The sequence below is a fragment of the Coregonus lavaretus genome (genome assembly GCF_964263955.1).
Source record: "Coregonus lavaretus genome assembly, chromosome: 24".
NCBI lineage: Eukaryota > Metazoa > Chordata > Actinopteri > Salmoniformes > Salmonidae > Coregonus > Coregonus lavaretus.
Window position 1 is genome coordinate 27986089 of NC_140011.1, and position 16578 is coordinate 28002666.

Consider the following 16578-nt stretch of genomic DNA (forward strand, 5'->3'; position numbering starts at 1 on the left):
GTACATCCATGATGACTCCTTGGTTTGACATGGAATGCTGTATGAAACTGTTACGGTCCTACTGGGCCTTGTAATTCACTTGAAACTCTATATCCCAGCAAGCACCCCGTGGGGTGACCTAGCCGACTGGGACCCAGCTCTCTTGACCTACTCCGTGTGACCTGTCCTCTCCTGTGATTGGCTGGTCAGGGACCCCGATGGTCTCAGTGGTGGGTCCAGCTCGGGGTGGAATTTCAGAGCAGGCTAGTGTTTCCACACCTGTGGGGGGTCCTGTTGTGTGAGGAGGGAAAGGAGGGAGACAGAGAGCCACATAAAAGACAACTGCAAGGATTATGTTTTCTCACAGGGTTTGTGCCTAGAACACCCAAAAAATTGCCTTTCTAATGAGCTTCGTGCACACTTCCTTGTCTCCTTCACACGTCTACTTCATTGTCATGATAGATCTGCACAGCCCTTGTTTTTATTGAGATAAAGAGGAGCTGAAAAGCATGTTTAGTGTGGCTTTCTTCAAAGAAAGAAAAGCTGCAGAGAGAAAAGACAGTCTGCTTGTCATGAATGTCTGTGGAATGCGGTAGGCCAGAGTCAAGCGCAGGACACAGAATGAAATGAAAATCTACTTTACTGAATAGTAAAGAAACAAGCAAAACCTCCAAACACAGGGAGGAGCAAACCCGCTCACAAACGACACTCGTAACAAGCAACAAACGCGCACAACACACAGTGGGAGCGAAAAGGTTAAATAGGGAAGGACAGAATACTATAATGGGAAACAGGTGTGCAACACTAGACAACAACCAGGTGAACATAGAAACATAAAACATAGATCGGCAGCAGCTAGTATTCCGGTGACGACGAACGCCGCAGCCTGCCCGAACCAGAAGGAAGAGCAGTCATGGCAGAATCCGTGACACTGCTGATGGAGCAGATATGGTGGTGGGGAAAAGGTTGGATGCTTTCCATGCTGATGATCAGCTTCTGAAGGCGAGAGAGATGCTCTCCTTAGAAAGGACCAGGGCCCGGTTTCCCGATAGCGATGGAACTAAGGCTTACGCGTGTTTTAACCATGCATCTTTCCTGCAGCGGCTGAAGATGTAACATGTTTCCCAAAACACCACGCAGAGAGAAGTCACTAAGTGCATCGTTTGAGCATTTGTCGATACTGATAGGATCGAAAGAAACACAGCAGCTTTCTCCATTCAAATCTTAACTTAACATTATCATTATTTTACAATACGGACGACAGATCAGCTCCTAGAGAAATATTACCGCCTACGGCTGCAAATATTGAGGCGGCTTATTCTAACGCTTATCTAATAAAAATGCACTAAATCACTGATTTGGCACATCATTGGGCACATTGTAGGCTACACATCATGAAATATGTTGAGACAAATTACAGACAGTAGCCTCAATTTATTGAACATGAAATAGGCCTATAGCCTACTGTATTTATATTTTAATGCAGTCATCTCTGCAAAGACATTGGTAACTTTGTATTTGTAGTCAACTTTGTTCTGAAGGATTATCGGCGATCACAGAGAGTCGGATAAACTATGTGATTCTATGATTAGCAGAGAGATCTTCTGTGTATAAAGTGACGTGAGAGAGCAAAAAAGCATTTAACGACGCACTTAGCTGTTCTAGTGTGGTCTGTGGCAGGCATTAGATTACAAGTGTTTTCAAGTGCAACGTTAATAACAATGGTTTTGGGAAACAGCTCAGATTTACCGATGCTCCTACGAAAGTTCTAACAATGAACTTAGCCTTAAGATACTTTTGGGAAACCGCGTCCAGGGTAGTGATGAGCATTTGATATCCAGAGACAGGAGAGTGAGAGCTGACGGGCTCTGTCAGTCTGTCTGTGTGTCTCTGGGCTCTGTCAGTCTGTCTGTGTGTCTCTGGGCTCTTCTCCTCTTCCCAATGTGTGCACTGCTTTGATAGCTGATGTGCTTTGATGAAGGTCCAGTAAAGGTAGAGAGTGTCACGCCGTGTAGCAGAGTAACTGTCAGAGCAATCATTTTGCATAATGAGAGACTGCTGCTTGCGATTATTCCTCAAAGTGAAAGCAAACATCTGAGGTTCATGGAGTGTAACAGTGATGAACCTCCGCTCCGCTCTAATCACAGAACAGCACAGCGTGCCACACTGCACCGTGCTGGACTGAAGTCGTCACGGATAGGGTCTTTCAATTATAGTTCCTAATGTAGCAAACAAAACAGACTTCTTTCAAGACCTTTTTGGAAGTGTTTTACATTCGTTTTACATTTGTGTTTTACTAGTGTAAAACACTCAAAGTCCACACTTATACGAATGCGCTTATGAGAATAAGACAACACGATAGCCTTTCTCATGGGCACATGGGTAAAACACTCAACGCCCACACACACCAATGCACAAGTCTCTCTGGTGCAGGAAGGGAAAGAACGGAGGGATATTTACATTTACATTTACATTTACGTCATTTAGCAGACGCTCTTATCCAGAGTGACTTACAAATTGGTGCATTCACCTTATAGCTAGTGGGATAACCACTTTACAATGTGTTTTTATTTTATTTATTTATTTTTGTTATTTTTTTATATCTTTTAATTTTTAAATTATTTTTTTATTTGTATATATATATATATATATATTTAAAAAAAATTGGGGGGGGGGGGGGGGTAGGGGAGGGGTAGAAGGATTACTTTATCCTATCCCAGGTATTCCTTAAAGAGGTGGGGTTTCAAATGTCTCCGGAAGGTGGTGAGTGACTCCGCTGTCCTGGCGTCGTAAGGGAGGAGTGGAGGAGGCTCTTTAATTCCACCGGAGAGGAATGTGCTCCTCTCTGTGTGGGAAAGATGCTTTTATTACGTCCCTGATCCATGAAGGGCCCGACGAACTTTGACCTTGGGCTTGATTGCCCTGGTAACACCAAACAAGGACAGTGGCCACTCTTTAAGAGGACTAAACGAGGACTGCAGTCCGCCACCTCCACAACCAGCGATTTTTTTACTTTTACTGTTGATAAGCGATATGCCATCAATACAGTAAAGTAAATACACTAAAGGGTAAACAAACTTCAAGGAGTAGGGCATTCAATGATGTCATTGGCCTCCCTCCTTGCTTGAGGAACAATAGAGGAGCAATAGAGAACAAAAGAGGAAATTACTTACCTGGACCACCTATTGAGATATGCCTTTTGTTAAGTAAATGAGGTGAAAAGGAGACTGGAGTGCCACTTTAAGTCTCATAAATAGCCTACATGATTTTACTGTATTTCTCCAGTAGGCAACCAGTGCGCATTACATGTAGAGATGGATATGCGTTGCTAACCTCCAGTTTACAAGTGTTTCCTTAGTGTTTGGCGTGTATATGAGACTGTTACGAGAACAAAACGTTTTATTTGCGTCCTACCCTTTATTACGAATGCAAATCTCCACACCTTTGTTTCATTAGCACATTGTCATTAAGCCTTTGTCCCATTAAGTGCTCTGTCATTATGGCTCTTTTTCATTAGTGTAGTCGTATCTAAAGGCTTGCTTTCATTAGCACCGTGTTGTAAAGGCTGTCTTTTCATTATAGCACTCAATGTTTAATGAGCAAACCCCCAATGTGTTTACACAGCTCCTATCCCTGACCACCAGTAATGATAATGCTGATTGACTGTTGGTGGGGGATGTTTGAGCTTGTCCCCTAAAGATTTGATCCTCGCACAGTTATTAAACCCAATGAGATCCCTCTCCTTCTCTTCCTGTTATCATCCCTCGCTCCAGTTGGAAATAAAATAAAAGAGTGAAACTTTCCTGTGATCAAGGGTGTGTATGAGCCAAGAAGACACAGAGGAGTAGCAGTGTGATGGATGCCTTTAATGACAGATCACTAGCGTTAGCCCTCACGACAGGAGGACCTGTACGCACATGCCTCTCTTCAACTGCTACACTTTCATCATTCACTTCTTCTGCTTCAAGAGGAGGAGAAATTAAGCCCTTTATTAAAACCAATCCAGAAGGGTGGATAGCAGGAAAAACAACCCCCAAATGTTTTTTTATTCATCAAGAAAAATAAATACATCTTGTCGATGTGAAACTCCCTGAACATCTGGAATGGTATATTAATGTCAGCTCTATGCTGTTTCTCAAAAACAATAAAAGTAATGTGCAGGGTCACTTATAAGGTCAATGTTTAACATGCAAGAGTTGATTAGGTAGGGTCTTGTCACCTCCACTTTTGACCTAACAGTGAAAATGACACTGAATTAATTTGTGTTCTGTTTCTATCAGAGGAACATCTAATTTGTTCAATGAAACTTCAAGGATCAATTTTCCACCTCACTTATTATTTGATTCTCTTCACACTCCGGTCATCTGTCTCCCACAGTTCCAGCTTTAGGTAACATTCCCAGCATTTGAATCACATACTGTAGCTTTACTGTGTCCCGTGGGAAGATTATTCCAGTGGATGGCTAGCGGAGCGTTTTTTTTGGGCTCCTGTCTACTTGGTTTACCCCTGATTTTGGAAAAGTCGAACTTGACTGGGAGCCTTAGCTCATATGCTAACTCGGTAATGTTCAGTGACATGGCTCGGAGCCCTATGGCATGTGTCATTGTTCAACCAGGGTTTTGCTGCTGCTGTGCTCTCAGAGGAGACAGGGGGAAAATGTGGTGGGGTAGATTTGATGGACCAGGCCTACATCAAATCACATGTTTTACTTGTGAATTGGGCCTGGACCATCTAGGTCTCGTCTTAGTTTACTTGCAGAACAATTTTTCCTGAGCATTCAAATTGATACATTTATACAGATTATGTGTCTCAAACGGTCCCATTATGTGTCCCAAACTTCATTTTAATGTGACCGAAAAAGGTAGTTATACTTCTCGCAGATACCTTTTGAATGTGACAACAGTGAAGTATCAGACAGACAGGGTGACATATCAACTTCTCCTTTCAAACATGTTTATTCTTCAATAATGTTTGTGCTTCTAAGTGAGCAGTCTTTTATTTAATTGAGACTGTTAAAGATGATCTCAGCTTGTCTCTGTTTGCTCATACTGGTCTGGGCTTGGTGCTCCACGTGCTTCTCTGTCCAGCGCTCTTGATGTCTGCTGGAAATCTCAAGGTCCTCATAAAGAAATGAATAAAGTAAGGATTTTAGGAGATCTGATGATGCCAATGAGATTCACATCTCACAGTCGATAAAGGCTTGTTAAATCCTCCTGCCATGTCAGTCACAGAAATACATGTATTTTCTGATGCCATTCATTGGGTCAAAGTGGATTTCAAAGGTCAGCAACTGAGCTCTGGTTGATGTATTGACTGTGACAGGGCTTTCATATGATATTGGTTGTTTTGACACTGTTGTCAATATACTCTATGGGGTTTTCTGTCTCGCCTACCTCTTCTTTTTCTATGCAACTCATCATGTCATGTGTAGATATATACAGGATGGTGTGGAATGAGATGTTAGTGGCCGGACGAGCATGGGTACAGAACTTTCAGTCACCCCATTGTGCCAGATAATGACTTCCCTATTGAGTCTGACCCTGGTGACCTCGGAGACAGACAGCAAGATGGGCCCCCCTCCCCCCAGGCCCTCCAGGCATCCCTGCCATTTGGCATTTTGCCCACACAGAGTTCCTAACCCCAGCCCCATGCCTCTCCACCCCTACCTAGCCTCCTACCCAGCCTCCCGCGGGTGGTTGCCCCTCCTGGTCACCTGGCCCTGGGCATGGTCATGGAGCTGACATGGAGCTCTGAGCTAGCCTCATCTTCTGGGTTATAGGGTCACTCTCAGGGGAGACAGAGACACAGTGCTCTAAATGTGAGAGGTTAGCTGGGTCAGGGGTGGTGAATGTGTAGCTTGCTCGTGGGAGGGAGGTCGCTCAGAGACGACGGGTACAGTAGAGATCCTTAAAATGTTGCCTCATCCCCTCTCTGATACCAATAAGGGCAAATTGTAATCTGTATCGACAGGCCTATCCAGGCAGCACCCTTCACTATGTACAGTACCAGCAACCCTCATCTCTACTTTCTCTCTGTTAATGTCACAGTTTCTTATCGTCATCGTCATCGTCATCCTGTTTGGCTGTTCTAACAGACTCTCTCCCCCTCCCTCCTTCCCTCCCTCCTTCCCTCTCCCTCTCTCTGCAGGGTTCCTGAAGCCCCAGTGCTCGCTGGCTCCGCCCCCCCAGCGAGGACGCTCAGGGGAGGCCTGCTCCTGTTTCACCGGCATGTGTCACCTCCACCAGCGCCGGATATCTACAGGTAACACGCAACGTCATCTCCACATCCCCTCGCCATCTTCCCCGTCATGGCAGACTCAGCACCTGGGAAGACACCTGTATGAAATAAGTATGAGCTAAGATTTGCCAATGGATAGAAATAGTATACAGTTACAGTATATTCTACAGTACAGTATTGTACAGTACATTTGATCTACTGTATAAATTGTTTTATTTGATGAGATAAACATATAAAATCCCTGTTAGTAGGAGCATTTAGTGTAGCAAATGTTAATGTCTGAACATGCCTTGCCAAAGTAGTATTTCCACAATGCAAGATGTTGCTTGTTCCGTTCCACATCTACAAGCACATACCCTGTGGTGTAGAGCTGTCAGAGCCATAAATCTTCTTTCCAGGCAGCATTCACCCAGTCAGTCAGTCAGCCTGATGATTCATTTATTCTTTGCACGTGGAGGCCCGGTGATGGACATGTTAACGGTGGTGCTATGAGACAGTACTCTGCTCTCATCACCTCTGTTTTCCCTGCAAGGGCAGCCGGGTCAGGTGAGGTCAGCATAGCAGTGCATTCTGAACCTGACCCGCTGGTATGTGGAGAATGGGGGACTGTACTGTGCTGTGTTGTTGCTGTACGTGTGCCTGCCCTGCCCTGCTGGTGGCTTCATTGGCTGGGAGGGGAGGACTTGTGACTGAGTGGCTTGTTGTAACTTAACACCCATGTCATGTGAGGGGAACATGCCTCGGACAAAGGCGACGAGACGAGAACACCCAAACCTTGCATGAATTTACAGGAGAGGAGAGTGGAACATTAAGGTGAATTTACAGGAGAGGAGAGTGGTACATTAGTATGAATTTACAGGAGAGGAGAATGGTACATTAGTATGAATTTGTTCTATATGGAACTTCACAGACAAAGCCCTGTTTTAGCTTCACAACTTTAAAAGGTTGTTTTGAAAATCTAATTTGTGTCAGAGTGGTGTGTGTAGATGAGTGGAAGGAATCAAGCGCAGGAACCAGGATGACTACAACCGTCTTTTATAGTAATGTTCAACACGTGAACAAAATAGTCGCCTACCCAACCGGGTGGCGCAAAACAATTACGCACAAAACACAGTGCGAAATACACATGAAAAGCGCACGCAGTGCGAACTCTCGGGACACGCCACAACGAGAGAAATAAACCATACAGAGGCAGTCTGACAACAAACAATCACGCATAACACCTGACCCAAACACACGAAACTAAATAGGGAAACAATTAAGACACAAATAAGGGACAGGTGTTATGAACAGACAAAACCAAACGAACATGAAACATAGAACGGTGGCAGCTAGTACTCCGGAGACGACGACCGCCGAAGCCTGCCCGAACAAGGAAGAGGAGCAGCCTCGGCCGAAACCGTGACAGTACCCCCCCCTTGACGCGCGGCTCCAGCCGTGCGCCGACCCGGAGCTCGGGGACGACCCGGACGACGCGGAGCAGGGCGCGCAGGATGACCCCGATGGAACTCGGTCAGTAGGGACTGGTCCAATATGTCCCTCCTTGGCACCCAGCACCGCTCCTCCGGACCGTACCCCTCCCACTCCACGAGATATTGAAGACCCCCCATCCGGCGTCTAGAATCCAGGATGGACCTCACGGTGTACGCCGGAGCCCCCTCGATGTCCAACGGGGGCGGAGGAGTCTCCTCAATCTCAAAGTCCTGGAGTGGACCAGCTACCACCGGCCTGAGGAGAGACACATGGAACGAGGGGTTAATGTTCTTGTAATCAATAGGTAGTTCTAACCTATAACTCACCTCGTTCAATCTCCTCAGGACTTTAAAGGGCCCCACAAACCGCCGACCCAGCTTCCGGCAGGGCAGGCGGAGGGGCAGGTTTCTGGTTGAGAGCCAGACTCGATCTCCAGGTGCGTACACTGGCCCCTCACTGCGGTGTAGGTCGGCGCTCGTCTTCTGTCGACGTATGGCACGCTGCAGATGGACGTGTGCAGCGTCCCACGTCTCCTCCGAGCGCCGCACCCACTCATCCACAGCGGGGGCCTCGATCTGGCTCTCATGCCATGGTGCCAGAACCGGCTGGTACCCTAATACACACTGAAAAGGGGTTAGTTGGGTGGAGGAGTGGCGAAGAGAGTTCTGTGCCATCTCGGCCCAGGGCACATATCTCGCCCACTCCTCCGGCCGGCCCTGACAGTATGACCTCAGAAACCTACCCACATCCTGGTTGACACGTTCAACCTGCCCATTACTCTCCGGGTGGTAACCCGAGGTAAGGCTTACCGAAACCCCCAACCGTTCCATAAATGCTCTCCACACTCTAGAGGTGAACTGGGGGCCTCGGTCAGACACTATATCCTCGGGTACCCCGTAATGCCGGAAGACATGGGTGAACAGAGCCTCTGCGGTCTGTAGGGCAGTGGGTAGACCCGGCATGGGAAGGGGACGACAGGCCTTAGAGAACCGATCCACAACGACCAGGATGGTAGTATTCCCCTGTGAGGGGGGAAGGTCGGTAACAAAATCCACCGAGAGGTGGGACCAGGGTCGTTGTGGAATAGGCAGGGGTTGTAACTTACCCCTGGGCAAATGTCTGGGCACCTTACACTGGGCACACACCGAACAGGAGGAGACATAAATCCTCACATCACTAGCTAACGTTGGCCACCAGTACTTCGTGCTAAGGCAGTGCACTGTCCGGCCGATACCCGGATGGCCAGAGGAGGGGGACGTATGAGCCCAACAAATGAGGCGATCGCGTACCTCGAGCGGAACGTACGTCCGACCCACAGGACACTGTGGAGGACTCGGGTCGGTGCGTAACGCCCGCTCGATCTCACCATCAACCTCCCACACCACCGGAGCAACCAGACAAGACTCCGGTAGTATGGGCGTGGACTCAACTGACCTCTCCTCTGCGTCATACCGCCGAGACAGAGCATCTGCCTTCCCGTTCTGGGACCCAGGGATGTATGTGATTTTAAACACAAACCGGGCTAGAAACATAGTCCAGCGAGCCTGGCGAGGATTCAGTCTCCTAGCTGCCCGGATGTACTCCAGGTTACGATGGTCAGTTAGAATGAGGAAAGGGTGTTGAGCCCCCTCGAGCCAATGCCGCCACACCTTTAGGGCCTGTACCACGGCTAACAGCTCCCTGTCTCCTACGTCATAATTCCGCTCCGCCGGACTGAGCTTCTTAGAGTAAAACGCACAGGGACGGAGTTTAGGTGGAGTGCCAGAACGCTGGGAAAGAACGGCCCCTATCCCGGCGTCTGACGCGTCCACCTCTACTTGGAACGGTAAAGTGGGATCCGGATGCGCCAACACCGGCGCCGAGGTAAACAGGTCCTTCAGTCTCCCAAATGCCCTGTCCGCCTCAGCTGACCACCGCAAGCGCACCGGCCCCCCCTTTAACAGAGACGTTATGGGAGCTGCCACCTGTCCAAAACCCCGGATAAACCTCCGGTAATAATTCGCAAAACCCAAGAACCGTTGCACCTCCTTCACAGTGGTTGGGGTCTGCCAATTACGCACAGCTGACACCCGGTCTACCTCCCTCTTCACCCCTGACGCAGATAACTGGTAACCCAGAAAGGAGACCGACTTCTGAAAAAACAGACATTTCTCTGCCTTGACATATAGGTCATGCTCCAACAGCCGCCTCAATACTCGGCGCACCAGGGCTACATGCTCAGCACGGGTAGGACTATACACCAGAATGTCGTCGATGTACACAACTACTCCCTGTCCCTGCATGTCCCGGAAAATCTCATCGACGAAGGATTGGAAGACTGAGGGAGCATTCATCAACCCATATGGCATGACTAGATACTCATAGTGTCCGGAAGTCGTGCTAAACGCTGTCTTCCATTCATCGCCCTCTCTAATGCGCACCAAGTTATAAGCGCTCCTCAGATCCAATTTTGTAAAGAACTGCGCACCGTGCAGTGACTCCGTCATAGTCGCAATCAGAGGAAGTGGATAGCTGTACTTCACTGTGATCTGATTGAGACCGCGGTAATCAATACACGGGCGCAGACCTCCATCCTTTTTCTTCACAAAAAAGAAACTGGAGGAAGCGGGTGAAGTGGAGGCCCGTATGTAGCCCTGTCTAAGAGACTCAGAGATGTACGTCTCCATAGCCTTTCTCTCCTCTTGAGACAAGGGATACACATGGCTCCGCGGGAGAGCTGCTCCTGACTGGAGATCTATCGCACAATCCCCCCGTCTATGAGGCGGCAGCTGCGCCGCCCTAGTCTTACTGAACGCCAGTGCCAAATCCTCATACTCGGGGGGAATCTGCAGTGCTGGCATTAGATTCGGACTCTCCACCGAGGTCGCCCCTATGGAAACACCCAGACACCGCCCCTCACATTGAGCAGACCACCCTTTAAGAGCTTTCTCTCGCCACATAATAGTAGGGTCATGAGTCATCAACCAGGGAAGACCCAGCACCACCGGATACGCAGGAGAGTCAATCAGATAGAGCTGAATTATCTCCTCATGACCCTCCTGCGCCATCATCTGAAGGGGTGCTGTGACCTCCCTAATCAACCCAGACCCTAACGGACAGCTATCTAGGGCATGGACGGGAAAAGGCTTATCCACTGGAAGGAGGGGAATCCCTAACTCTATACAGAACTGGCGATCTACAAAATTCCCAGCTGCGCCTGAATCTACCAGCGCCTTATGCTGGGAACGAGGTGCAACCTGTGGGAAACAAACAGGCAAGGTTAGGTGCACGACAGAAAGCTCTGGGTAAGCAGGGCGCCTACTCACCTGGGGGGACCCCCCAATGCGTGACCTGCCTTCTCCCTCCCCGGAGGACCCGCCCCAACACCTAGCCGCGGTGTGCCCTCCACGGCCACAGTTAGTGCAAGGGCCGGGTCCCCTCGGGCTCCTCCTCCTCCGTTCCCTAGCGCCAGCACCACCGAGCTCCATAGGACTCGGCTCGGAGGTGCTGGAGAGTGGAATGGGCGAACCCCCCCCCCCGGGACGTCCACGGGTGGCGAGCAGGGTATCCAGCCGAATGGCCATGTCGACAAGCTGGTCGAAAGTCAACGAGGTGTCCCTGCACGCCAACTCTCGCTGGACGTCCTCCCGGAGGCTGCAGCGGAAGTGGTCGATATGGGCCCGCTCATTCCACCCTGCATCGGCCGCTAGGGTCCGAAACTCCAAGGCAAAGTCCTGGGCGCTCCTCATCCCCTGTCGGAGGTAGAATAGACGCTCCCCCGCCGCCTTCCCCTCTGGTGGATGGTCGAACACAGCACGGAAGCGGCGGGAGAACTCCGCATAGTTCGTGGTAGCGGCGTCCATTCTCCTCCACTCAGCGTTGGCCCACTCCAACGCCTTGCCGGTGAGACAGGAGATGAGGGCTGAGACGCTCTCGTGTCCCGAGGGCGCCGGGTGTACGGTGGCGAGGTAGAGCTCCACCTGCAGCAGGAAACCTTGACACCCGGCAGTGGAGCCGTCGTACGCCCTCGGGAGCGAGAGCCGAATCCCACTGGGTTCCGGAGATGAGACAGGAGGGCTGACCGATGGGGCTGGTTCGGTTCGTGGGGGTGTGGGAACCCCGCTGGTCTCCCATCGGTGCAGAGTATTCATCACCCCCTCCAGGGCATGACAGACCTGGTTGATGCGGTCCTCCTGACCACGAAGACGTTCAGCCATCTCGGCTGTTGGCGCGGTCGCTCCTGCTGATTCCATGGAGATGATGCGTGATTCTGTCAGAGTGGTGTGTGTAGATGAGTGGAAGGAATCAAGCGCAGGAACCAGGATGACTACAACCGTCTTTTATAGTAATGTTCAACACGTGAACAAAATAGTCGCCTACCCAACCGGGTGGCGCAAAACAATTACGCACAAAACACAGTGCGAAATACACATGAAAAGCGCACGCAGTGCGAACTCTCGGGACACGCCACAACGAGAGAAATAAACCATACAGAGGCAGTCTGACAACAAACAATCACGCATAACACCTGACCCAAACACACGAAACTAAATAGGGAAACAATTAAGACACAAATAAGGGACAGGTGTTATGAACAGACAAAACCAAACGAACATGAAACATAGAACGGTGGCAGCTAGTACTCCGGAGACGACGACCGCCGAAGCCTGCCCGAACAAGGAAGAGGAGCAGCCTCGGCCGAAACCGTGACAATTTGTCACATACGCCGAATACAACTGGTGTAGACTTTACCGTGAAATGCTTGCTTACAAGCCCTTCTCAATGATGCAGAGTTTAAAAATGTAAATAAAATAGTAACACAAGAATGGAGCAATATGCAGTGTGTACCAGTACCAGATCAATGTGCAGTTGTCATTGACCTAGTACAAGTTGTTCCCAAACTGTGGGACACACTGGGCCGCGGGGTCACGCCCCACAAAAAAAAAATATATATATATATATATATATATATATACACTTTTTTTAAGGAACTCAGTCCGGCTTTCAACTTACTCCTGAAATGTCTAATAGTAGAATGCACAAGGGGCAATTTCGAAATTGGGTAGTGCATCGGTAGTTTTCCTCTTGTCATGTCAGTATTTGCAGACCTTAGAGAGCTATTTATAACTTTTCAGAAATGTCCAGATCAAGTAGCCCATTTCAGCTAACGTTGTTTGAGTCACTCAAAACTCACATAAACACACATAAAGACATGGCAAAATGTTTAGAATTGCAGGAAATTAGCTTTAAAATAGCAACAACAACAAAAGTCTCCATCACATGGCAAAATGTATAGAATTGCAGGAAGTAGGCTTTCAATGTCACGCCCTGGCTCTAGGGACTCTTTTAAGTTGAGCCAGGGTGTGTAGAGTTTATGTTTTGTGCTCGTTGTGTCTAGTCTAGTTTTTGGATATCTATGTTGGCCAGAGTGGTTCTCAATCAGAGGCAACGAGTATCAGCTGTTGCTGGTTGTCTCTGATTGGGAACCATATTTAGTCAGGTGGTTTTCCCACAGTGTTTGTGGGATCTTGTTCCGTGTTGGTTTGTGTTTTGCACCTGTGGACGTCACGTATCGATTTGTTGTTTTGTTCGTGTATCATTTAATAAATAAGTATGTTCACCTTCCACGCTGCGCCTTGGTCCTCTATATCCGACGATCGTGACATTCAACATGCAACATTTTCTCTCCGCCTACAAGAGGGGTGTGAATAGTGCTTGAAAGTGCTGAAAGGGGGGCCTGAGTGAAAACGTTTTGGAACCCCTGACCTAGACCACCTTATGCTTACAACTGCATCTGTCAATACAGAACATGTGAATGAAGGGGGCAGTGTGTATTCAAAGGGTCTGACATTAGAACAATATTGACAAAAGGGACTGTAAACGGGCAAAACCAGAACCCACTACCCTCTCCGTCTCTCTCTCTCTCTCACCCACACATACTTTTTCATGGACACGTCTCAGCAAGAACTGTGAGGTGGAGACAGTTTTTACGCTCTCTCTTTTTTCTCCCCCATGGTTGTGTGTTGTTGGGCTGGTGTGATTGATGGGTACATTTCTGACTGTCACAACCCTCAGTGATGGTGGGCACATTTCCTGTGCAATTAGAATAATCCGGATACTTTTCTAGCACACCAACTGTATAAGTGGTTACTGTTACTGTATAGAACTGTGTCAAAGGTCAATGTTTTTACATGAACTTGTTCATTATTTCAAGCCATGACAAAGCACATTAAATAGTTATCTGTGCCCAGGTTGATTTAGCAATGTTCACTCTAAACTGCGCGCGTGCGTGGGAACGCAGTAGCCCCGAGACTCCCGCGCAGCTCCCCCAGCAGAATAAATATCACACGGAGAGAATCACGAGATTGAATAAACGCATTATTAGCCACTGTCAATGCAACATACCGAAACAAAACAAACTATGCAAGACTTAGTATGCAAAACTATGCAAGAGATTTTGTTGTAGGTAGAACGCATCAGAGTAGGATTCTATTGCATTGACACACACGACTCAGACTGGTGCGGCATAACCAATCAGAGCTGCAGTAGGCCTATATGCAAATAGACTATTGCCGTATATGGATCTGTGCAGTTTACTTTGAACTGGACTGTGTTTACAGCATGAGCGGTCGTGAGTAGATGCGCTTGTTTTGAGATCAAAGCGAGAGCTGAATGTAGCCACTTCTGTACATTTTATTCATATCCTTTGCTAATTAATGAGTAATTAGCCCAGTTATAGATCATTTGTAGTCAGCAATAGGGGAGTGATTGCTTCCTACAAGAGCACAAAAAGTGTACATTTCTAGACATTATGAAAAGCGAGTCAGGTAAAGAGCTTTTTTTGTCTTAAATGGGCAGTGTTGTATTTTGAGACAGGCTTGTATAAGTGAAGTAGCATAATTTGTTTCTCTGTAGTAATAATCAAACAAAGCATTTTCAGTCACCTCCTTGTCTGAAGGACAAGTGGATAAACGGGTTAATGTCAAGCCCTGCATGTTTTTTTCAAAAGTCTCATGGAATGTAGGCCTATATTGAACACCACACATTAGCTGCTACTGTAGGCTGAATGATAGAACAGCTATTTCCATGTTAAAATGTTATGGGATGCATTTTCTCCATTATGTTTAATGGTAGGCCACTCTGGTAGGCCTACATTATGATCAAATAGCCACAGTAAGTTAAAACTGTAACTTAAAGTGGGTACAGCCTCAGTGTTCACAGTAAACATGCGCTGGAAGTTGCACCGAATTTTCACAACGTTTAAGTTTGCGCTCAGCAGACCTCAAATTTGCTCAGTGCCTAGACGGAACATTGCTGACTAGTGACGTGACGGGAATGTGTGAGACAGTCAGATTGTCTTTTCTTGTCTTTTAAGTGTTTTGATATTTTGCAAGTTCAGTGGTGTTTCCTGGCCTAGCTGCTCAGAGCAGAGTAGCAATGTGTTCTTAGAGAGAGAGAGAGAGAGGCTGAGGTAACTGTGAAAGCAGCATTGTGGTTCTTAGTCACAGAGAGTAGCAGCAGTATGTGCAGCCTAGCTGGTGTCTGTCCTTTATAGCCCGAGTCATAATCATGGATCTAATTATGGAATGTGTTGCTGTAAATCTCCCATCACCACATCCAGCACACACACCCATCCTAGCCTGTCCCCACATCGGTGTGATTGTCCTCCAATCCTGTCCCTCGGCCTCCCAGCCATGGCCACAATGCCAAGCCGCTGTGGAGGACGCGGGGTGCTGAGTGGAGACGCAGCAGAGGATTCTGGGAAGGATGGTTGGCCTATCTGGGGAGTCGACTCAAGCTTTGATCTCCTGAAGTCCCGGCAGCACAGTGATGTGGCCACGCTCTGGTTTCAGTGGTTTCACATTGTTTAGAGTTCTCAAAAACAAACCCTTACTGGAAAGAGACCGTGAGAAACATAGTATTCAGAGCTCTTTTCTTTTCCAGAGACCCCCAAAAAAAGCTGAGAGGGAAAAAAGGGTTTTGGGCAATGTTGTATAAAGTGGGACTGTGAGAGGTAGAGATACAGTGCCTTCGTAAAGTATTCAGACCCCTTGACTTTTTCCACATTTTGTTACTTTACAGCCTTATTCTAAAATATCCCATAATGAGTAACCAAAAACAGGTTTTTAGATTTTTTTCAAGAATAAATTAAATATAACATTTACATAAGTATTCAGACCCTTTACTCAGTACTTTGTTGAAGCACCTTTGACAGCGATTACAGCCTCGTGTCTTCTTGGGTATGACGCTACAAGCTTGGCACACCCGTATTTGGGTAGTTTCTCCCATTCTTCTCTGCATATCCTCTTAACCCTCCCGTTGTCCTAGGGTCAAAATGACCTGCCACTGTGTTGAACCAACTTTATTTAATTTTTATATTTTTTGGATCATTTGTGAGAAGGAGGCAGTGATACTTTCTTTAAAGTCTCACTGCCTCCTTCTCACAAATGATCCCCAAAATATAAAAATTTAATAAAGTTGGTTCAACACAGTGGCGGGTCATTTTGACCCTAGGACAACGGGAGGGTTAAGCTCTGTCAGGTTGGATGGGGAGCGTCGCTGCACAGCTATTTTCAGGTCTCTCCAGAGATGTTCGATCGGGTTCAAGTCCAGGCTCTGGCCTGGCCACTCAAGGACATTCAGAGACTTGTCCCGAAGCCACTCCTGCGTTGTCTTGGCTGTGTGCATAGGGTCGTTGTTCTGTTGGAAGGTGAACCTTTGCCCCAGTCTGAGGTCCTGAGCGCTCTGGAGCAGGTTTTCATCAAGGATCTCTCTGTACTTTGCTCCGTTCATCTTTCCCTCGATCCTGACTAGTCTCCAATTCCCTGCCATGTTTCACCGTAGGGATGGTGCCAGGTTTCCTCCAGACGTGACGCTTGGCATTCAGGCCAAAGAGTTCAATCTTGGTTT

The 16578-nt window shown here is 47.9% G+C and overlaps 1 protein-coding gene across 4 annotated transcripts in view; it reads left to right on the forward strand.

Moving 5' to 3' along the window:
- Positions 1–16578, forward strand: part of rxraa (retinoid X receptor, alpha a) — a 145974-nt gene that overhangs the window by 35703 nt on the left and 93693 nt on the right. For 2 of the 4 annotated variants that reach the window (XM_084141082.1, XM_084141083.1), the window contains exon 2: positions 6127–6327. In XM_084141082.1, the coding sequence (XP_083997208.1) occupies positions 6127–6327 (201 nt within the window). The remainder of the gene's footprint in view (positions 1–6126; positions 6328–16578) is intronic. The other 2 variants (XM_084141084.1, XM_084141085.1) reach the window with 1 other exon arrangement.